The 23,514-nt window shown below is 34.5% G+C and overlaps 1 protein-coding gene across 4 annotated transcripts in view; it reads right to left on the bottom strand.

Annotated features, from left to right (window-relative positions):
• Positions 1–2,905: 2,905 nt before the first annotated feature.
• Positions 2,906–23,514, bottom strand: part of ZBTB44 (zinc finger and BTB domain containing 44) — a 67,243-nt gene continuing 46,634 nt past the window's right edge. For 2 of the 4 annotated variants that reach the window (XM_039878838.1, XM_039878835.1), the window contains 4 exons: positions 16,390–16,474; positions 13,842–14,005; positions 12,137–12,437; positions 2,906–10,066 (listed from right to left, as the gene is read on the bottom strand). In XM_039878838.1, the coding sequence (XP_039734772.1) occupies positions 9,784–10,066; positions 12,137–12,437; positions 13,842–13,857 (600 nt within the window). In that variant the 5' untranslated portion in view covers positions 13,858–14,005; positions 16,390–16,474 and the 3' untranslated portion in view covers positions 2,906–9,783. The remainder of the gene's footprint in view (positions 10,067–12,136; positions 12,438–13,841; positions 14,006–16,389; positions 16,475–23,514) is intronic. The other 2 variants (XM_039878837.1, XM_039878836.1) reach the window with 2 other exon arrangements.

Genomic DNA, 23,514 nt, shown 5'->3' on the forward strand with positions numbered 1-23,514 from the left:
AACATTGAGTTTTACTATGTGCCAGACACTACAGGGGATACACAATAAAAGACACAGTCTCTGATATCAAGAATTTAGTCAGGTGGAGACACACTAGTAATAATATAGAAGACTTACATAAAGTGGTTACAATATACTAGTGCTGCTCTAAGCATTTAACATATAATTCTTTTAATTCTCACAACTACTCCAAGAGGTAGCTATTCAAGACAATGTGATTGAGAAGTGGGTTGGTGGAGCTAAACAAAATCTGCTATGGGAACAGGCAGGAGGGACCTTAACCCTAAACTGGAGGTAGGTGGGAGTGGGAGTGAGGGCTGAGGGGTAAGTTCCTGGGTGGGGGGGTATGGGGGCGAGGTGCGGCCTGATCTGTGTCTCGAACAGTTACAGCAGGCCGGAAAGGGCTATCCGAGGGGGAGGGAGGCAGAGTTTAAGTTGGGCAGTGGCCTGATTAGAAAGATGACTCTGACAGCGATGTCACTGGAGGGGGCCCGAATGGAGAGAGGGAATAGCAGTTAGGAGGCTGTTTTTGTTATTAGGCTGGAAACAACAAAGGTTTGAATTAAGCTAATAGCAGTAGGAATGGAGAAAATGATGGAAACTGTTATCAACAGGGGTGAGAAAGATAATCAAATGGGGGTATTAAAGCACACAAAGGAAAGAACATGACCAGTCCATATCTTTAGAACAAAGTCATATGCAATCTTTTTCACAATGTAAGAAAAAAGTTAACTTCTTACTCTCCTTTAAGAAAACTAGGTTCTAGCATAAAATACAAAAATACCCAACTGCATTATTTAATTCACATTTCCTGCCAGCATTACCCTCCTCCTCCAAGGGTCTCCCAAAATGCTAGTGCCCAAAAATGATCATAATGCTAGAACTGGCAGATTAAGGTTCTTGGCTTCTCTTCCAATCACTGTGTCTGGGAGATTATCCAGCCCACAAAGATACAAGTTCTACCACATCAAGAGGTTCCAGCCCTATTAGTGGCTTGATTTCAGAGTGGATCTAATGCCTTTAAATAAGGAGTAGGAAAGACACTTTCTAAGTGGACCATACATTATTACTTTCCCTGCTTATCTCACTGGCTTTTTAGAGACCATATCAACTAAAAGTGCTAGCATTTTATGAACTATAAAACATCTGAAAAGGAATATTTACAAATCTTGCAAGCAGATTCATTTGCATTCAACAAAGAATTCTGTTCCTGGGCAAACAGCACATACACAAGTCCTACCATATGTACTGTTGATGCCTGGACTGCCAAAGGAAGTGTATCTGCCTCGGCCCCAAATTTAAAATGGACTATAGAAATTTATTTGGTTGTGATTTCTTTTTATGTTCTAAAGCAACTTTTCTAACAGTCTCTAGATAGCAAGAATCATCAGAGGCAATTCACTTGAGGCTGACCCTTTCCTGGGTGTGTGTGTGTGTGTGTGTGTGTGTGTCTGTGTGCACACATTGCTACACCTAACTTTTCTGGTTCCCTGGTCAGTGACCCACTCATTCACTAAATGACCTCTAGCTAAAGGTGGCCAGAAATGTTAGCTGTGGAAAAAATTAGGCAGGGATAAAAATAAGGGTGTGGGATTATGGGTGGAAGCCCTGCAAAATGACTAATGCCCACCCTGCCCAGAGCCTCTGCAGTGACTTGTTCATGTACCTACAAAATGAGTAGGTACAGAAATTTCTAAAACTTCTTTGTAAAAAAATTCAAGTAAAACAGTCAGAGTGTACGAAAACAATAAAACAGCTTTTCCTTTGACCCCAAGGCCATTCTAACTCGTTTTAAACCAGTTTGCTGATAAAGAATTTCCTTCTAAATTGAATATGCCCTTAGTTTTTCCATCTGTATAAAAGTTTATCCATATAAAAAATGAATTACATTAAATTTTAGAATTTGATGTTTATGAGCAAGTTTACCCTACTTAAACTCTTGGTATGTTTGTAGATTTTATTTTGTTCACTTTCTCAGTTTAGTACTTAGAAGAAACACTCTTATTCAAAAGAGAATGCCCAAACTATTAATTTTAACTGTTGGTTAAGGAGATTATTTTATTACTTTTAGTATCATTCTCTGGAAGGAATGTTTCCAATATGTACTTCATATGCAAACCAAACTCTAGGATATAATTATTTTAAATCCTACATTTTGTATTTATATATATCATCTCTGTGTGAGAGTACTGAAAAAACCAACAGTCTGATCTTGAATGGTCTGGTAAACCATTGTTAAAATCACTCAACACACTCACTGAAAGAGAATGCTTCTTAAAATTTACCCTCTTTCTCTCTGAAGTTAATTCATAAGTTATCCTTGTAGCCTGAGGTCAATGAAATATTTTTCTTTACTTGTAACTATCATTCTATAGACCAGTTATTGTCAAAATTCATATCAAGATAAATCTAAAGTTAGAAAGCCCTTCCTTTAGGTGCTCGTAGGCTCATCACCTATGCAGTGAGCTGCTTTCCCTTGGGAAGTACCTATTTTCTACTTCCTGATTGTAAGATATTATTGAAAGGTCACCAATAGGTCTCTAATCAATTAAGTATAACTTCAGAAAGATTCAGAGCAACTCCTTAAGATAGAACCCACTGCTCAGGAAGTAGCTTTGCACAAGAACCTGGTTCAATAGCTGTAGGATTTGATGTCTCTCTACCAAGCTTCCTTTATATCCCTTTCGATCTCAGGGATGGTGTTTGTGCAATCTTTGCACTTTCAGCAATTTTCTTGCCCAGGAGCTGACATGTGCTGTCTAATGGAACACTCCCTAGTCTGTACACACTCGATGGATGTTTACTTAGGTAATGCATTATTCTGATGACTTTTCTGATCTACATAACCTCAACCAACACCATCAATTCTTCCTTCAAACCAACAATAAATAACAACAGCAGGAAATTTTACTCCATAAAGCATTGATATTTTAATGAGGAAAAAAACCCATATCTTAGTCTTATGTTTCTATTCAAAGACACTCAAAAACTAGTTTTTCCCTGCCCATCCCTTCTAACTGTAACTTTGTGACCATGTAATAAAGGCCAGTTTAAAGATATTTTTTTTAAAAAGTTTAAACCTTTTTAAAAAAGATTAAACAACCAGGCTAGCAAAAAGGTACTCAATACATACTTTCCTTATATCAAACAAGCTAATATTTCAGTACAATGTAACTATACAGAATATATACAGTACACGTATGTTCACAAAGCAAACACTATAGGCTCAGAACAGATTTGAAAAACATGATATTCACATTGATTACAGTAACTCTAAAAATGATTGTTACGTTCAAACGGCACTTAGTTTACAAAAAAGTCACAAAAAATATATATATATATATTCATATATGTAGTTGTCAAGAACTATGGTTCCTATAAAATACTAATAGCCAGATACTAATATATAAAATGTAAAGTCTGACATGGTATACATAAAACAAAACAAAATCCAAAACCATTTTTGTTATTATTGAAAGTCAAACATGCCAAGTAACTTAGCTATGGCCACTGTCACCAAGTAAAAGCCATACTTGAATGAGATGACAACTGGATACAAAGCTGGTGATATGGGGGCTGGCACAGTTAAGAGTTGTACTGGTTCTAGGAGAGGGGTAGAAGACATAAAAACACCCATCTACATAACTCACATTTCCTCCCCAGCATTACCCTCACCAAAGTGTTTCATAAAATGCCAGTGCCCCAAAAGAATCATAATGCTATAACTAGCAAGGTACAAAAGTTTCCCCCAAACTTCATTGATATGGGCTATAGGCAAATGTTAAAGCATGCATCAGATAAAGCAGTCACCCATCTGGAAGACGGTGGTGGTGCAGTTTCCTCCTGGGCTAGTCGTACTAAAAAGTACTCCAGTTTTTAAATGGAGCCAGATTTATATGTTAGCTCTGTAAAACACTGAGCTAATGTAGCAGCAAATATGAAATTACTGAAACAAAAACAATTTTATTTAAAAATTCACTTGTTACATCAATTTTTTACCTTCACATCTGTCTCCTTTAACCAGATATCAATTTCTTCTGTCACTGAATTATGGTCTATTATCTCAATTTTCCTCATTATGTTGATGTGGAAAAAGACAAGTCCTAATCCTGGAAAGTTTAAATTTACTCTTAAAAATGGGAATACAGGTATTTTAATGTTAAAAAAAAAAAAGTCTGTTCTAAAAGTATCTCTCACAAATATATATATTTAATTATTAAAATAGGCTACATAGGATTTTTATAAAATGGCTTTTGAAAAGATAGTAGCGGCACCAAGAAGCCATTTACTATCCTCCGACTGGACATAAGGTGCCGTAAGGGTGCCCTACAAAGAGGCAGGCAATCTCTATCTGATGCAACAGGAGGCATCAGTAACAGAAAAATCAAATATATTATTAGGAATTGGACTGAAAACCAAATTTTACCCTTTTAGGGACTGTTGTTTTTAAAAAAATATCTTGAAGTATAGGCATTAGAAACCATCACTTTGTAAAAGAAAGAAAAAGAATAAAGTTTAATGATCTGACTTCTTCCAAATACCTGATGGTGTTCATTTCAGGCACCTGAAAGATGGAAAACAGTGCAACTCCCAATAACTTAATGGACTACTCTCAGTATGAGAGACTTCACATAGCATCTGTTGACTGGAAAATTCAATTGATAACTGAAATAAAAGAAAGTTCTTAGAGGAAACACACTTATAACCTAATCACAGAAAAGGTTCTCTCTAAAAAACAGGTGTTTCTAGGAACTGCAACTTCCCATCTTTAAATGAACACAGCATCTATTAATACCAAGGGAAACAATGTGTGTGAGATGACTGGCTCCTCTCAAAGTAGGGAAGATTTAGCCTTCCTCAGCAGGTGACGTACTTTGGTAACCTGAACATGGATTTACAGGAAGATTTTTTAACTTGTTTAACTGAATAATGAAATCTAAATATGGGTTAGATGGCATTTGGAAAAACAAGGACAAATAAAACTTATGAAACTGCAGCCCTTCAAACCATCAAGCAGCAATTTTATTAAAAAATCATCACAGTTAAGCCCAGGGCTTTAAGCTTAATCAGCAAAATTAGTCAACTGAAAAGAGGGTAATAATCAAAGAATTTGATTTTATAAACCAGGCACTTCAAACTGAAAAAAATTGAGTTTAATTTTTAAAACAGTTGTTGTTTTCTCTCAACGGTCTGAACTCTTAAATTCTTTGCAAACTATTATATAAACAAGAACCTTGGTCTTTGTAGGAACTGGCCTAGGTCCTATATAGAGGGAGCCTACTTAATTACAGCAGCACAAACACTTTAAGGCAGTCACATTTTTTGGATACTGCCAAACTGAGAGTCCAATAACATCGCCTGACATGGACCTATGATTTTTTTCTATCATGAAAATATAATCACTATGACGTAGTGGAAATGTCTAACTGTATTAGTTTAGTATGAAAAAAAAGTACAACTACGATGTCGCCAAGAATCTTTATTCCATAATCTGACATAGACTTAATACCCTATTAATAAATCTCAACATATTTATAATCTAAAAATGAAATATCTATATAGTGTCTGTTCTTTAGTTGAACCGGGAAATCGGTTCAATTCAACTTGTTTAATGTGAACCATTATTGCTTTTGGCAAATTTGTCTTGGTGAGGACTTTCCAAATTAAAAACAAAACAAAACAAAACAAAACTCTATTGTCACCATATTCTATTAAGCAACTGAAAGATAAAAATGGGTATAGGCAAAATAAGGAATGACTTAAATTTTGATGATTTTAGCTTAAAGCCTGTAGGACTATATTTAGGTATAAATATTCCTCATAGATGTGTTTACTGTACTAGAGCTTTCCCCAATTTTGTTTCTCTGCTTCAGAAAATTGTTTCTATATATTCTTCTCTCAGTAACTTTCAAAATATAAATATAAATAAAGCATCTTTCAACTTACAGTGAAAAAACCACATTATCTTTTAGCAACTTTGGGTCACTTCCAAAGTGAACTTTACTAGTGCCCCCCTCCCTCAATTAATATTAACATCTAGAAAACTATTTTCTCTTCACTTGGATGTATATTTCAGAGTTCTAACTTCACATTTTGCAGATGAGTGAAAATAGTGTAAGTGCTGCATAAAAGTTTCTAATTCTCATCAATTCCTCCAATCTCAACCTCCTTTCAGTAAAATATTACAATTTTAGGACTATTCATTCATCAAGTAAAAGGAATAAATCTCTCCTTGTGGTACACTAGTACAAACTGCCATACAATAATGTATTTTTTAGGGACTACAAAGCTAAGAGACTAAAACATGATCTGGGAATCTTCAAAATAAAAGTCACTAACTAGATAGGTGGCCTCTATTTGAATAAGAAGAGATAAAAGAAAAGGCCTTTTGAAAGAATACAGCTTTCAAGGCCTCCCAGAAAACCATTTTAAAAATCGGTAAAGACTGGCTCAGAAGTTAGAGAAGGTAACAGAGTTACCAATGATAAGTACATTATGTGTGCTGACTAGTCCATTCCATTTGGGTAATGGAAGTGTTTTTGTTTTGTTTTTAAAGCCAAAGGATATGTTGTAACTAAATTACTGTAAGCCAGAATGGTTGCTAGAATGCTAAAATATAAGACTGAATGAGGCTATTTAAACATTTTAGTATATTTTGTCTCACTGAAACTGAGAACTTTAAAAACTGGCAACGTACTAAATGTATAATTACTTGAAATAAAAATTAAGATTACTTGAAATTCAAATTTAGAAAAATCTACTTAATTTGTGGGTAACAAACTCCATCTGCTTCCCTTTATAGAAAACTTAAAATTCAGAAAAATAAAAACCAATATTAACCCCTTTGTTTTAGAATCAGTACAATCACCTGACATGCTAGATAGATGCTTCCACTATAGGAATATGCCCTCAAAAATGGAAAGAATGACTAGAAACTGTATATCCAGTATCATGGCAAACATCTTGGCTCATTTCTAAAGTATATCATACCTATTTGGTAGCTTAAAAATTGAAAATAAATGCTTTTCTTGTATAAAATACTTGATTTTAAAAAGGCAATTTATCCTGTATCCTAAAATTTAAGCCCTTTTAAATTATCACAGTTACCCTCGTGGGCCTTAAGATAGCTACATTTAAGTATTCTAAACTGCAATTTTTTATGTTTAGTTTTACTGGTAGTTTCTAATGAATGAGATGATGTAACTGGCTTTTTTTTTTTTAAATCTCTTTGCAATGTTTTCTATATATTCTGGTAAAAATTATACATTTAAATATCCCTCTCTTAGATGAATTTTAAATAAATCTAAATAACACAAAATACAATTATCCCTTGCAGCTTAGTTTCTGACAACAAATTGGTAAGCTAAATATTCTTAAACTGTGTTAAGAAAAATGTAGAGCCTCCCTGAAATAGCAAAAAGGCCTTTGTTTATATCATGTTATGTTAAATACTAGTTAGTTAACTGTATAGATAAGATTGGGGAATAGACAGCTAACCAAGTTTGCATTTCCACAGTACTATATTTAAATTTTTCATAAAACTTGTAAATTTTTGCAATTTATAATTACCAATGGAAATCTAAAATTTTTTGGGGGGGAGGGGAAGAACAGCCAGTGGTGGTAATATTATATTCTGAGAACAAAGAATATCTTGGACCTGTCAAAACTGTGCAGGGTTCTCTTAATGTAGAGGACAGGAGATGTGCTAAAACACATTTAACAAAAAAATCTCCAAATGATTCGAAGACATTTCTCTAATGCTACTTTTTTCCTTTTTTCTTCCTTCTTTTTTTCCCTTTTTAAAGATAGCTTGTAACTGAGGAGAACAACATTGCTGGTCATAATTCTACCTATTCTTTGTCTTGTTCACATAAGATTTTAAAATTAACTTTGACATTTATCTACTGGTAGGCATAATAGTTTTCAAAAAATATATATGACATTAAAAATAAAAATTCCTGACCTTTCCAGTTGAAACACAGCAGTACTGTTACTAGTTAAGTACCAGACTGTTGCAGAATGTAATTCAACCATTAGTAAAGATGCATAAATGGTGTAAGCTCATCAGGAAAGTTGACTTTCCTGAAGGTGATACACCTATATTTGAGAACAAAGGGGTGAAAACAGGTTCATGAGTGAAATAAGGTGTTGGAAAAAATATAAAGACAGAATGTGGAGACAGAAAGAACATGAGCCTAAACAAATCTCCAATGAGTTTACTTTGCCTTCTTTTACATTTGTAGGGGGTAAAATAAATGATAGAATTAGCAAATTTAAAAAAATAAAAATAAATAGCTAAAACTTAAAAATATATTTTATGATTACAGTCTAATACCTGGACAAAATTCAGATCATGTGTGTTGAGTAAGAAACTATATTTTTTTCTGATCTAATCAAGGGCTTTCATAATTATTAAACTTTGGGTATATACATAGAGTCATTCAAAAGTTCACTGTTCATGAACTCATGAATATTTAGGATCAATGTTAGTGATGCTTTAAATGGCACTAGATTAAAAGTATACTCCAGCTTAGAGTATCATAAATTTCAACTATAATAAACCAGTAAGTTTTTTTTTTAGCAGCAAAAGAGGTGATATTCATTAATTTAAGGTTTTTAGTTTTTCTTTAGTCTTAAGTTTTCCCCCAGACTTATGTCATAGATCATTTTATAGCCTTTCCTTGTCTTTACATTATTGCTTACACTGTGTAAAACTACACTAACTGCTTTTAATAAACTTGGCAATGTCCAAAAATATTTTAGAACAAGGACAATGTATCGCTGTCATATCGGATTTTTGTAAACAATCTTAGTTGGGTAAAGAATGTAGCCTTAACACAGAATTCTTTATTTTGTCCAAAAGAGCACAATAAAAATATCCTCAACAATACATAATCCTACATATAAAATATAGAATATCTCCAATATTTATATGGTATCACACCAGTATATGCAAGAGAAAGTATTATTGATGAGGCAAGAGTAAAAATGATTTAGGCAGTGACCTAATTAGTCAGGCATTAACATTCAAAGACCAGGTAAATAACAATTTTAGTCAGAAAAGCAGGATTAAAGAATCTATGAAGCTGGGATTTACACACTACATTCTCCATTCCTGGTCATTTCATGCATAGCTTGACAATTCTCAATCATGTTCTTTGTCTTCTTTTATAGAAGGAAGACAGATTATTTGAATGAGTGGTACTATAAAGGTACAGAGGGAATGCCTACTCCAATATCAAATTTTCATGAAAAATAAGAAATGACAAAGCTTAAAAAAAAAAAGTACACTGGATTTCAGAAGTATTTACTCTAATAATTTTTAAGAAAGCTTACCATAAATACTTCTCAAAACAATAACTTTATAAAATATTGTACAATGTCCTGTGTATAAGAGTAAACATCTATTCAGGTCATTTGTCAAATTCTTTTTAGTAATTTGCTTCTGGTGTACCATTTCATCTCAGGAAGGTCAATGTTCATCTGATTTCTTCTTTACCTAATGATCTATTGTTAGCCTACTTTTAATAATGGAAGAAGAAACTGATATATGTTTTAAGTCAACTGGTTCTCCTTTCTATTGTTTCAACATCATGTTATTGTGCACTTATAGAGGCTTAATCTCTCAGACATGAAAAATAAAACATTAGTTGCAGGGTTTACAAAGTAAAAAGGGAAATTCTTTCTAAACCCTTTTTTGTTTAGAAAATTAAATTAAATTTAAATGTACAAGACTAAGCACAGGCACTTTCCAAAAACCTAAAATGAAGCCAAACCACAAAATTACTCAATAGTTATAGAAGAAAGCTCTGATTTGGGGGGGTCATCTCTGGTTGCCTCAGCACAAGCACTGGTCTTTGTCTGCTCTGGCATTTCTTCCTCCTTTTCTGCCAGCCCACCAAGAGACCCCAAGGGAAAAGTGCTTTCGCAATTCTGGGTCGAGGAGACCTGTGAAATTACAGGCATTTGAACAGAGGAGTTGTTTTCAAAACTGTGTTCTCCAAGATCGTACTGAACAAGGGTCTCTTCTTGCTCCTGGTTTAAGTAGTCCGGTACTAGGAAATCACTAGATAAGAGGCAAAGGATAAAACGAGGAGTTAATTTTCAAACCAGTAATAAGGAAGACGCAATAAAAAGACCTGATTTGTAAAACAAGATCGGGAATTTTCATTTCTCTAATTCTTGAATGAAGATTAAACTCAAGAATTTTCAACTTTTAAACTTTCCTAAATATGAACCAAAGCCATCCATTAGAACCAAAGTATATCAACTCTCACTACCACCAACAAAAGATTCATTGTTACCTTGGATACCTAAATATTCTTATTTTATGTAGAAGAGTTTCTGTATACAAAATAAATACAATTAGTATGCTCATTTAAGCAAAAATAATTTGAATAATATATGCTTAACTTTTCTTGGATTATATACTCTAATTAAAAGGTATACAAACCTAGTTTTATTACTTCCTGAATAGTAAGTTAGTTAAGAAACTAAATCCTTATGCAGAAATGACCTTATACAAAATCTACATAGAGAAGTATAAAAAACTAATTTATGTGTGTCCTGCTATTAGATTTGGTACATAAAAATAGTAATAAATTTCCTTTGACTCAGATTTTAAAAATGAATGCCATGAGATTAGTTACATGTTAGTCCTCAGAAAGTATTTAATTTACTCGTATAAAAAGTATTTAATATTCTTTTGATACAATAATTAAATATTTAATTACTAAAAGTAGACAGTAAAATATACCAAAATTTTAACAGTGGATATTATTCCTAAATGGCGAGATTGAAAAAGATATTTAATTTCTTATATTTAATACCTTTTTATATTTACTAAAATTTCTACTACAAGCATTTTTGTAGTTAATATTATGAAATGTCTTCGATGCTCTATTTAAATCTTTATTTCTTCATTATACTTGGAATGTCAACAACTAATACACTTAATGAGGTTATTTTATAATTTGATTGCCCAGTATTAATAAAAAAACTAAAATCTGCTCATCTGCAAAGCAATTTAAGACATCTTATGTTATATTTTATAAAAAGTCTTCAAGTGTTAAACAAGAGGACTGGAGAACAAAGGGCTCTGTATAGGGAGGATACAGACGATGGGAATGGTTAATTGGGACACTATTTTTGTCCTGAACAATATTTAATATGACATGTATAATCTAAATTTAGTGATATGACAAGCAGATGGTGAGATAGAAGTGATTACATTAAACAAAATAAATGTCTGATTTGAAGAGAAAAACAAAATCTATGCAATATATTGGGAATTTATTAAAAAATAAGGTTAAAAGATAAAAGTGGTTTAAAATTTAAGATTTCATTTTATAAGAAACAAGATTCCTACAAAAGTATTAAAAATAGACAATAGATTTTCATATCTAGAGGAAATCTTAGAAATCACCTCTAAAGCTTATATTTTCTCCTCTTATTTTCAAGCTTCTTCATCTGTAAAGTGACATATTCAATCATAATAGCAGTGAGTGGCAGAGCTAGAACTAGAAACTGATTTCCTTCGATGCACTATAAATCAGAAGGTAACTATTTTAAATTATTAATATTAAAAGCATGAAGCTTTAAGCTGAAAACAAAAAAAAAACTTCACTTGATCTAAATAATCATATCCATTGTAATTGCTATTGTAATTTCTTACTGTATATTCCTTTATATAAAATTTTAAAAAAGAGAAGTGGTCAAGAATTTTATTAACATCCAAAGAATCTGAAGTAATCTAATATCACTAAGTATCATCTAACATGGTAAATTTTCCAAAAAGTCTATTTAAGATCCACTACAGAATTATTTTAACTTTATATTATTAAAAACAAGCAAATCAAAAAAAAAAAACAAAACAAAAAACCCTAATAGGATAGTAGTCTAGTCCTGTAGGAAAATATTTCTAATTCTAACTATAACAATATTTTTATTTGTTTATACTTAGAAGATCCAGCAAAATTTTATTAGATCGGGAGATCAGAGTATGGACAGTGGGAATTTAAAAAGAATGTGACTGATTACCTGGCAACCTGACAAAAACACAGCAGGCTGCCCTAAATGCAGGAAAAGAGAGTTTAGAAAGCAGTTTTCCTGGTTCAGTTTTCGTTGTGCACCTCACCTGCTCTGGAAGTAGTTTGCTAGCTCTGACGCTTCATGGTTCAGACTCCTCAGGTGCACGATTAAATTTCCAGAGTTGGTGAACATGGCGCCACATGTTTTGCACTCGTAAATCCGAGGCTTGCGGATAATGTGCCGGGAAACCCTCATGTGGTGTTTATATTCCCCGAAGGAAGTGAAAGTGGCACTACATATCTGGCACCGGAAACAGCGTTTACCTTCATGCTTTAGGCGATGCATCTTTAGCGAGTAAGCCCTGGTGAACTTTTTCCCACAGCGGTCACACTGAAATGGTTTAATTCCTATAAAATAAAGCAAAAGAAAATATTATCTAAAAACAAAATAAACTAAACAATTATAAACTTACAAATTTCTGAACTATAATTCTGTAGCAACAGTTAATTTGAAAAGACAAAAATCACCACCAAAAATGAATTCCAATTCATTATCTGGAAAGGGTATAGAACACTAGAATAAAGTACTAGTGCTTTAAAAAAAAAAGAGCAGGTAGGATAAATAGGTAGCATGTACTCAGTTGATTTTTGAATATGCTTCTAAATTATCTATTTTACAGACATCAAAACACAATTTAATGACTATTTAAACAAAACCCAAATCCCCATCTCATTTATTTCATTTTATTAAAGAGGTTTATATTGCAAAGATGTGAAAACCATTAGTACCTTCTCTTCATTCCCTATGTCAGAGAAAAATGAGAAGATAAAAGAAAAATTCTAACATCTCTGAACATAATTAATGATCATGAGAGAACTATCATTTGATGACTTGGATTTTTGGGCATTTAATGTAACAGTGATAGAAAAAATATGTAGAAATTAATATCTGAATTATAAATTATATTAATGGCCACCTCCAATTCATTATCACGGTTTTGGCAAAAAATGTTCGAAAACTTTGAATTATAATCTGCTGATTTAACAAAATCATAGGGGATTGGTGTTAGTCACAGGGACTATTAGACCTATTGAAAGAAGAGGAAAGTGAGATAACAGATAAAAATGGTAGCAAAGATTTCTTACTTATCAGAGTTCATCGTTTCACTCACAAGATTGCTGTTACCTTTATGTGATCATTGAACTTAAGTTTCATCATTTATCCAAAATCTTTCATACTAAAAAAAAAACCAAAAAACTACAAAGCTAACTAGCTAACTAGCTAGGACACAGAGAAATTCAAAATTGCAGAATTATAATTAAATTATTATTATCAGATTTAAAAAAAAAAAAACTTTGGAAATCATTTCAAACTTGCAGAGAAGTTATAAGACTAGTGCAAACACTAAAATATACCCTCCTTTTTACTCCAGTTGCTTTATCATCTGTGTTCTACTTCATACATACATATATGTGCGTGCGTGTGTGTGTGTGTGTGTATACACACACACACACACACACACACACCCCTAACATATCCAATATCTTTTTTATTTACATATTCTACACATACATTACTCTAGGTTTTAATCAGAATACTTAGGCCTATGGAAAAACGTATAGAGTAAATAGCTTTCTGATACTGAGCCATTTCGGCACTAGACCTAGGCTTATCTGTTCTCATGACTTCCCAGAGAGAGAGATATACATGCTTTTTAATTCAAAACTTCCTCTTTTCTATTTTTAATTGGGATTCAAAAATAAAATGTTTTAGAGTACTCATTTATGCCACAATAGGGAAAATGACATTACCTGAGTGGATGAGCATGTGCTGTTTTAGGTTCTGAATACGGGTGAATCGCACCCCACAAGTTGGACACTGAAAAGGTCTGTCTGGACCATTTGGGCTTGGCCGTTCTGTACTGCTGGCAGAAGGAGCAATGTAGAGTTGGTAGGGATACTGAACATTTTCCAATCTAAAAAACAGACCAAAGAAGGCAACCAGGTTCTGATTTTTAAGTTGAATAAACATTTCTGTACAACTTTAAATGAACAAAAAAACATTTAAGAGACTTTCTGAAACAGTTTAACTGGCAGATAAGTTTAATTTACAGCAATATCAAAAATGTTATTGTCCAGAATGTCAAGCATCTTAAGTTAAGCAAGGATGTATGGCTGTAGAACACATTACAAATGGTTTTACTTCAGGTACCCTTAATCTAATCCTTTCCTTCTTACTACTGCTTTAGTTTCAGTCCTCATCAATACAAGGCTGAATTAATAACTTCCTCTCTTTAGTGCCACGGCCCTCTAATCCATCTTTCTCATTGTTTCACAGTGATCTCTCTAATTCAATCAGTCCCCTGGTTAAATTCCTGCAATGGTTCACTGTTATCTTCAGAATAAAGTCTAAACCTCTTTGCAAGGCACTCCCTATGATCTGGATTCTGTGTACTTTTCTAGCCTCATTTCTTATCATACTCCTCAAAGACCCAACACCAAGCAGTTCCTCCTAACAGTTCTCTCTCAATGTAGCCTACCTTCTTTGCCGTGGTAATGCCCAGTCATTTGATGAAATGCAGCAAACTCACCTCCTCTTCCTGGAAGCCTTCTTTGATTTATCAGTGGCTTATGTAGGTACCCTCCTATGTAGAGCAATTTCACCCTCTGCAGATCACTCACTATTATCTGTTTACTTGTCTGTCTTCACCTCTTTCCCTCCCCCCAAAATGGTTTGATCTCTTTAAGGACAAGGACTGCATATTTCAGCTCTAATATCTCCACCACTTAGCAAAGTATCTGGTATAGAACAGATGACCTCATTAATGTTTGAAATTAAGGAGCCTAGGCACATTTTCATTTGTTTACACTTTCACTAATTTATTCAAATGACTCTAGTATATAACCTGATCTAGCAGGTTTAGCTATTCAAAAATAGACTTTGAGTTCTCTGAATTCTTCAAGTTTGCAACTAACAGTTTTTAAGTCTGTCTTGGACTTTGTATGGAGTTAATTCAGTGGAGTCTATATTCGGTGGTCAGAGACAAAATACTCAAGAAAATTTTCAGAACAGAGAATTAAAATAGGGTGATCTAATAGTGACTGGTGCTGCTTTATGTTAGACTGGTGGTTGGGAAAGGTTTCCTTGAGAACTGACATTTAGACTGTTATCTGAAAGTCAAGAAGGAGCCAATAATGTAAAAAGCAGGGGAGAAAGCACTTCAGGGAGAGTAAAGGCTCTAAGTGGCAGAAAGGTCCAAAAGCAGAATTAAATATGGAATATTCTAGGAACAGAAAGGAGATCTATATGGCTAAAAAATAGTATGCAAGGAACAGACTGGTCCGAAGGGAGTTAGGCAGAAGTCATATCATGTAGGGCTTTAAAAGGCATACCAAGTAGTTTATATTTACGTATGAATTTATGGAAAATTTTTAAGAATCTACTGCTTAGAACAGCAACATAACTTGACAATGGAAAGAAAAAGATCATTCTAGCTGCTACATGGAGAATGATTGGAGTAGGGGAAGAAATGAAATCAGAGGCCAGTTGAAGGCTATTGTAGTAGTCCAGGCAAAAGATGGTAGTGTCTTGGGTGGTTGTAGTGGAGGCAGAGGAAAAGTAGACTGATATGGGATATGTTCTGGAGGTAGATCTGACAGGACTTGCTTAAGGATTAAATATGGGGTGGGGCAAGAGAGTGATGAGGGAAAGAAGGATCAAGTCTAACTCCCAGAGACATTGCTTGAGAAAATTGGGGGGATGATGATGCTGCTGACTGAGATGGGAAAGAATGAAGGAGCAGGCTTTGAAGGGGAGTTAGAAGTCTAGATTTCTGTCTTGGCCATCTTAACTCTGAAATGCCCCTTATATACCTATTTGAAAATATCAAGCGAGGAGGGTCAATCTGAAGATAATGATTTGGGAATTATGGGTATATAGATGAGGGTTTGGCAAACATTTTCTGTAGGTTAGACAGTATTTTTGGCTTTGCACACCAACATGATCTGTTTCAATCACTCAACTCTGCCACCCACAGACAGTATGTAAATGAATGTGGCTGTATTCCAATAAAATTGATTTACAAATAAAGGCTGCTGGGCTAGAACTGGTCTGTGGTCCATAGTTTGCCAACTCTTATATAGATACTATTTAAAGTGCTAGGACTAGATAGTTTTGGAAATCCCAAATTACCCTTGTTTAAGTGGTCCGATTTATGATGTGATGATGCTATCTTAATTCTGAAAAATACACCAGTGAGGTCTCAATAAACTTCTTATATGATTCCAAGGCAAAATGCTTAAATTTAAGAGTTGCAAGAACAGCCCTCACAAGAAAATGATATACTATGTTAGTACTTACCGATCATCATCATCTGCATGAGCATTAGTGCTAGAAGTGCTTTGAAGTGTAGGTAACCCTTCAGTGACGCCTTCATCTACTGAGCCTGCAAATAAAAGAGGACACCTGTCAATACTTTGGTGTAAATAAGCCAAGATATTAATTGTAAGCTGTACCTCCAAGTCTCTAAACACAGACTAATGTATACGTATATCCTCAATTATTAATCAAAAATAAGTGTTTTATAATGTTTTACTTTAATTAAACGTTTATGTGATTTAAAAAGAAATCATATATAAGACAACAGCCTTATATTACTACTTAAATTCTTTTAGGAATATTTCTTTGATATAAATTATAGAAACAAGCGGAGTAATACGAATATAAACTAAATGAAAATTTACACACAATTAAATGTTATAACCACTTAAGGAACCACTCAGTTTTTATTTTTTAAAACTTATTTTTGGCATAATCAAGATGTAAATCTGCAAGAGGGCTGGGCTGTGGCCACACTTCTCAGGGATGTGTTTCCCCCTTTTTCCTTTTGATCTTCTATTCTGCCCACTGCCAAGACAGCTATCTGAACAGTCTCCTGGAGTCTGGAGGAAGCAGAACAGGTTTAGTTGTGCCAGTATAGAATTTCGGGGTCTTTCACAACTTTCACATCCTCTGGGTCTTGACTTCTATTTCCCTCACTCTGAGTGGAACGAAAGTGCACTGTGTTTTGACAAATGTCTTAGAGAAAGACTGGTTTTAGTGCTCTGTTATGTGCTTATCTCTCTGGGGCAGACTATCTGCCTAAAATTAACCTGGCAGTACCCTGAGCATCTTTTCAAATACTTTTAAGGTGCCTTTTAAAAAGTCATTGTTTTTTGTGGGAGGGAAGATCTAAACAAACTCGTCTGTTATCATCAGGTACTGAACTGTGCCAATGTCTTAACCATGTTCAAATAAGTTGTGCTGCACCGATGAACAAATGAGAGCAGCTGAAGCTGTGTAGTTCATTAACAGCAAGCAAGCTTTCAATTGAAATATTTTAATGAAAGCTGAAATGTACTAATTATAACAGTTTGTACAACACTGTATATGGGAAGATTTAATAAGTATCACCTGTTAATAGACACAGAGGATAAAATTTCCTTCCAATGAAAATTTAGAATCTAATACTTCAGTTTTTCCCTTTGGACCACTTCAATTAGCTAACATTATTAGGAAATGAATACATTTTCCACTTAAGTAAAAATTTCCAAAAAATGAAATCCCTTTTAAAAGGCATCCAAACTTACTTTATGAAATCATTTGTGCTAGAAAATTTGTGACAGGGTTACATTTTGTCTTGACTTTTTAAATAAAAGAATACTAAATATAATTGTTTTTTGTTGCTTGATGACTCACAAAAATCAAGAACACCAATTATTACACTATGTTCTATTACACTGACAGAGGTTTTTGAAAGGAGACAAGACTGTATGCGTTTACATTCATCCTCAACTGCACTCCCATTCTTCCTGACTACCCCTCCACCATCTCATCCTTACTGGTGTGAGCTTAGCATTTCTATGCATGCCTTTTCTTTTTTTCTCTCCCTTATTGTCAAAGACATTTATGCTTTTCCTCTACGCCTACTTATACAACTTATTCCCAATCCTTCCAATTTGTTTTTTAATTCAGATGTGGGCTGGGAGGCCAGATAATGCTGCATTTTGTTTAAGAAAAAACTGTTCATTTGTCAATTTCCCATGCTCAGTTTTTCCCTTAAAAGAAGACTAACATTTCAATCTATCCTAGGATAAAAACTGGAAAAAATCCCAATATCTGGACCTGATCACCATGGACGCACAAAAAAAATTCTGTTTTATAGCAATATTCTGCAGTTATTCAGAATTATAGGCAATAGTAAAGCTTATAGGCATAGATATGAAAAAAGGCCTGGCAGTGTGATTAGGGCAGGGCAAGAAGATTGATCTAAGTGACATTTGCTCCTAACCATCAAGCAAACTGTACTACTTCTAGGAGGGGGTGGGTCTTAGTGAGGTGAAAATAAAAACCTTCTGCTTTGGACTGATTCTGGTACTGTCAAGATTTGCTTAAAAAGCAGGTCAGCAAGAAATAAAATGGAGTACAAGATACATCTAGCAGAAGGTCTCTCTTAAAACTATTTTTACATTCTGAAATATCATCTAAAGCTTGGTCTCTAGATTCCTAATTTGATGGATAGTGAACATGGAAAGTAAAACAAGGGGCATTCTCTTCTTGCCCATGGCTAGTAAATTCACCAAAAGCTAAAAATAAAAACCACTCTAAGCTAAGTTAAAACAAAATACACTTTTAGAATTCTATCCATACTGTGAACATTATAATATAGTGTAATAGCACTTACGCAACTATTGGCAAAAATAAACCTTGTAAACTCTTTTTTCCTGAGATGATGGTTTTTACCAATGATAACACAAGTAACTACATAAACTGGAATTTTAATTGAACTGATTTAATGCTGATATACAAGCAATATTACACTCCTGAGGTGATAGCCATATTTCTTAAAATTATTAAAATCAAGTTTCCTTTCTACACTACAGGGATTCTGCTCTCAGTGGTAAATCAGGGCTAAGAATTCTGAACAGAGCCCTCTCACCTTAGGAAACAGTAAAGCTGTTGTACAGAAACAATCAGCTTTACATAATAAGGGCAAACTTATCAAGAAAGATGCTACTCTCTTCCACCAATAAAGAGTGCTGTCTGATAGCTCTGCTGCATCAAACTAACTCCTGTTTTCTGTTAACCACTGTTTTAGTTGAGACGGTTGGAAAAACTTCTGGTGGTAAAAAATAAAAGTGGCCATCCACTACTGAGCATTTACCATGTGCCAGCTACTGTTCTAAATGTTTTAAATACAATATCTCATTTCATAGCCAAGAGAAAAGCAGACCCTAATATTTAGGAACTGGCCTAGTGACACTTAGGAATGAGCCTGGTGTTCACAACAGTTAGGCCCTGGTGTTTTCCCATTGGACATAAAACAAATCTCACAGAACACCAACAGACCAGGTCACACTGGTCTGACAAAACACATAATTTTGTTTAAGCACAGACAAAAACAAGGTCATTGTGCAATCACAAAAATACCAAATATCCCCCTCTATAGCTAAAAGTCACTGCTGCTTTAGGTTCACTTTGGTCTACATTTCTAGGCATTTGTTAAGATACTTAGAATTATTCCCGCTTTGACATCACCAGTCCTGAGAAAATCACTTCCTTGAATCCTCCCTAAAAAATCACCTAACACAATCCCAAATTCTCTAAGTCCTTTCTAACATCCTCTTACTAAGAAGCCCTAAAGATCCCATGTATGTGATCTCCCAGTTGCAAATGAGCAATGAACTCAACTTGTTTAATTATAGGTGTGCTCCTGCTAGACTTTGGTAACAGGGCACTGGCAGAAATGAACTCACAGAAATTCAGATGAAGTTCTCATTGCCTTACACTGGGAACCTCGGTAACACATTTAAAATTCCTTTTGAGGTGCAACCTGCCCTTGGCTGGGAGGTAAGTTCATGTTGAATCCACCTGAAAATTTCACTGAAGCCCTTCAGTGTTGGGTTTGTTTCCCCCCAAAAAAGGTCTTTTGGGAATATCCTGGTTATCCAATCAGACGTTATTGTTCCCTGATGAAATTTTTTCTAGACTTCTAACACTTGCTCCTATGATCTGTCTAGAGTGTTGACACTTATCTACAAGAGGAATAGACTATAATGAGAGGATGGACATAGGCTCAATTAGTCCAAATGAACTGGTATTGGAACTGAGTTCAGGAGATCTCTGGCAAAAACATTTCAAAGTTCTGAAAGGTATGACATAGATGAACCTTGAAAATATGGAAAGTGGCAGCAGACAGACAGAAGAGACCACATATCACATGACAGCAATTTATATGACAGAAATATCCAGAACAAACAAATCTATAGAGACAGTATATTAGTGGTTACCTAGAGCTGGGAGAAGGATAGGAGGGAGTCACTGCTAAGGGGTACACAGTTTCTTTCTAGGGTGATGAAAATGTTATAAATTTAGATTGTGGGGATGGTTGCACAACTCTGTGAATATACTAAAACCCACTATCGGATATACTTTAAATGAGTGAATTTTATGATACATAAGTTTTATTTCATTGAAGATGTTTAAAAAACACCTTATAAGGACTTCTTCAATTCTGTCATTGTGTCCTGAGAACTGCTTTATTTATTTAGTTTCAAATGTCCAAATCAGGTTTCTTCTGGTCCCTGATCAATGACAACTGGCCTTTAGTCAAGCCCTGGAAATAAAAAGTTACACAAGCATTATTCTTATGAACCATTGCAGTTCTCATGGGCTGTCTCAATCTAAAATTGTACCTCTTCCAGGCCAAACATCTGCTACCCATTTTCTCACTGTAACACTATCTCAATTATACTTATCTCTCAACTGGCTCAGTTTCACCAAGGATAACTTGGAGTTGCAAGTGGCCTTTCTGGGGGGAGTTTCTGCCATTACAAGACTGTTCATTTGAGATACATCAGCACTGTACCAATACTGGAGTATGGATTTTAAGAGATACTGCTGTGGATGTTTTCAATATACGGTCTTCCTATCAATGACACAACCTTGTTAAGACGAGGACAGAAACCAAGCACTGAGGTACATCTTTAAACACCTCCAATAAAGCTGAGTTTATTATTTATTTTTAGGATGGACTGAGGCTTTCTCATGCTAAAGAGCTACACTGTATTCCTGAGTAGGGAAATCCCAACTTACTTCTCCAGTAGGAGGACCACACATTACATCGATATTGTTGTTAAAGAACTCCATAAGCTTTATCTTTTAATCAGACTTTTCACTGTACTTATTCATAAAATTCAGGAAAAATAAAACAAGTGGAATTCTGAAACTGTAATTATCAAAGCACTTAAACACCCTCAAACTTTCAAGTATGGCCAAGCCCCAAGTACTGCCAAAGCCTTGATGGCAATAAGATAAACCCTCTGCGGGACCTGTAAGTTAACTCCTTATGAGTTAACAATAGGCTGTCTTTTACAAAAGTGAGAATTGTAGCTTAAGTCTTAGGTTTTGCCCTATTACCATCTGACATGATTAAACACTACAAGAGATTTATATATTGTCTCCAGCTTTATCACAAACAGGTTATGAGCCACATTCACTAAAGCAGGTTCTGAATAATTTACAACTAGAGCAGGGGTCCCAAACCCCTGGGCCAAGGACTGGTACTGGTCTGTGCCCTCTCAGGAACCAGGCCGCACAGTAGGAGGTTGAATAGCAGGCAAGTAAGGAAAGTTTCATCTGTATTTGCAGCCGCTCCCCCAGCGCTAGCATCACCGCCTCAGCTCCACCTCAGATCATCAGGCATTAGATGCTCATAGGAGCACAGGTCCCTAGTGCCAAAAAGGTTGGGGAACACTAATCTAGAGTTTTGGTCTTCTGGAATAGATGCCACCAGAGAGAACTTGCCACTGAGTATCAATAAAAAGTGATCAGATTTTGTTAACTGACTCAGCAGTAAAACTTCAAGGTGTTGTTCACTGGCTTCATGTTTCCCAAAAGATACTAGATGTTCCTTCCTTCCGAGGAATTTTCCTAAAGATATTTACTTAAAAAGCGGACAGCTCCACCCAAGATGATGAAATCAGATTAATTTTCTGATTCTTCAGTACTCTTTTCTGACCCTTTATTACTAATCACTATTAATTTTGACTATTACAACTACTACCTCTCATCTTCATCCTATTGTTTTTGACTCCCTAAGATCTCCTTCTGCCACTTAATGGAAAACAAAACTCTTCTGTTTTTTTCAGGTCCTATTCTGAATTTAACAGACTGCTGATCTATTATCTACCATCTGACCCATTAACAAAACTTTTAATAACTGTTTCTTTAAACACTTCAGAAGGTAGATTCCCTTTTACACGCCCCTTGTATCCATTACATCCCAGCCCTCAGACTTGTTTAAAAAAAAAGGAGGGGGGGGGGATGGCCTTGACCTCACATCAGCAAAATGCTTTTGCTGAAGTCATTGCAATCCTAGCAGCAAGGCATAGTCAATCAGAAAAATGCTAATACTGGGGCTCTCCTAATTATGATAGTTTGTTCTCTTCAGAGACACTTCAGCCTGGTTTACAGAAACTGTTTACAATTCCATTCAAGGAGTCTGTCCATTTTAAGGGACACGAAATTGGCTCACTCCTATTGTAATGAGTAATATTTGTATTTCCAATACTCCTATCACTAGGATATTATTTATGTGCAGAGGAGTTACATGCGCCTGCTGCACACTAACTTATCTTGTGTATTTAAGAGTTACTGTTAGGGATTTTTAGATATTAAAACCACTGCCCACCCCAACTTGTTCAACTACAGGTGTGTTCCTTTTGTTCTTTGGCTGACATACTTAATAGGTATTACTATCCTTGCTTTAAAGTTACAGAAAATCAGTGAGGTTAAGTGACTTGCTCAAGTCACGTATCTGTTAAGTGGCAAAAACCAGTAGCAGAATCTAGATCTGTCTGACTCTAAGTCCTGAACTTTTAATCATTATGCTATATAGCATATAAGATCAGTGTTGCAATTCCACCATTATTTTAGCTGCTCACCTCAACGAATTTATCTATTCACTACCATTACTGAAAAAATAGTCAACTTATATCTTAGTATCTTCATCGACCTTCAATTCACAATGATCACTTTTTCCTTTAATAGCAGATTTTAGAGTCTAGGAAAAAAAAAAAGAATTCCTTTGCTAACATAGTAAACTACAGATTATCTAGAACTAGTTATATTTGTTATAGTGCATACAGATAATTGAATACTTCAAGATAAATAATGAAGCCATATCATGAAGTCCTTCTCACTTATAAATTTTTTCTTAAACTTCATCAGATATTGTCACCTTTTCGAGTAGCAACACCTAACCTGAACTTAGCAGTCTCTTTTCTCTTTTAAGTTTGCTGTATTTATTGCCCTAAGTTGAGGGTGTTAGATTTTACAACCTTTTGCTGGGGAACTGGTAATAAAAGGAACTTAAAAGAATAGGTAATATCCTATTTGAATTAATTTCATGGATAATCAAATTATCATTTTAGAATATCATGACTA

This window comes from Pteropus medius, unplaced genomic scaffold (assembly GCF_902729225.1).
Source record: "Pteropus medius unplaced genomic scaffold, Ma_sr-lr_union100, whole genome shotgun sequence".
Classification (NCBI taxonomy): domain Eukaryota; kingdom Metazoa; phylum Chordata; class Mammalia; order Chiroptera; family Pteropodidae; genus Pteropus; species Pteropus medius.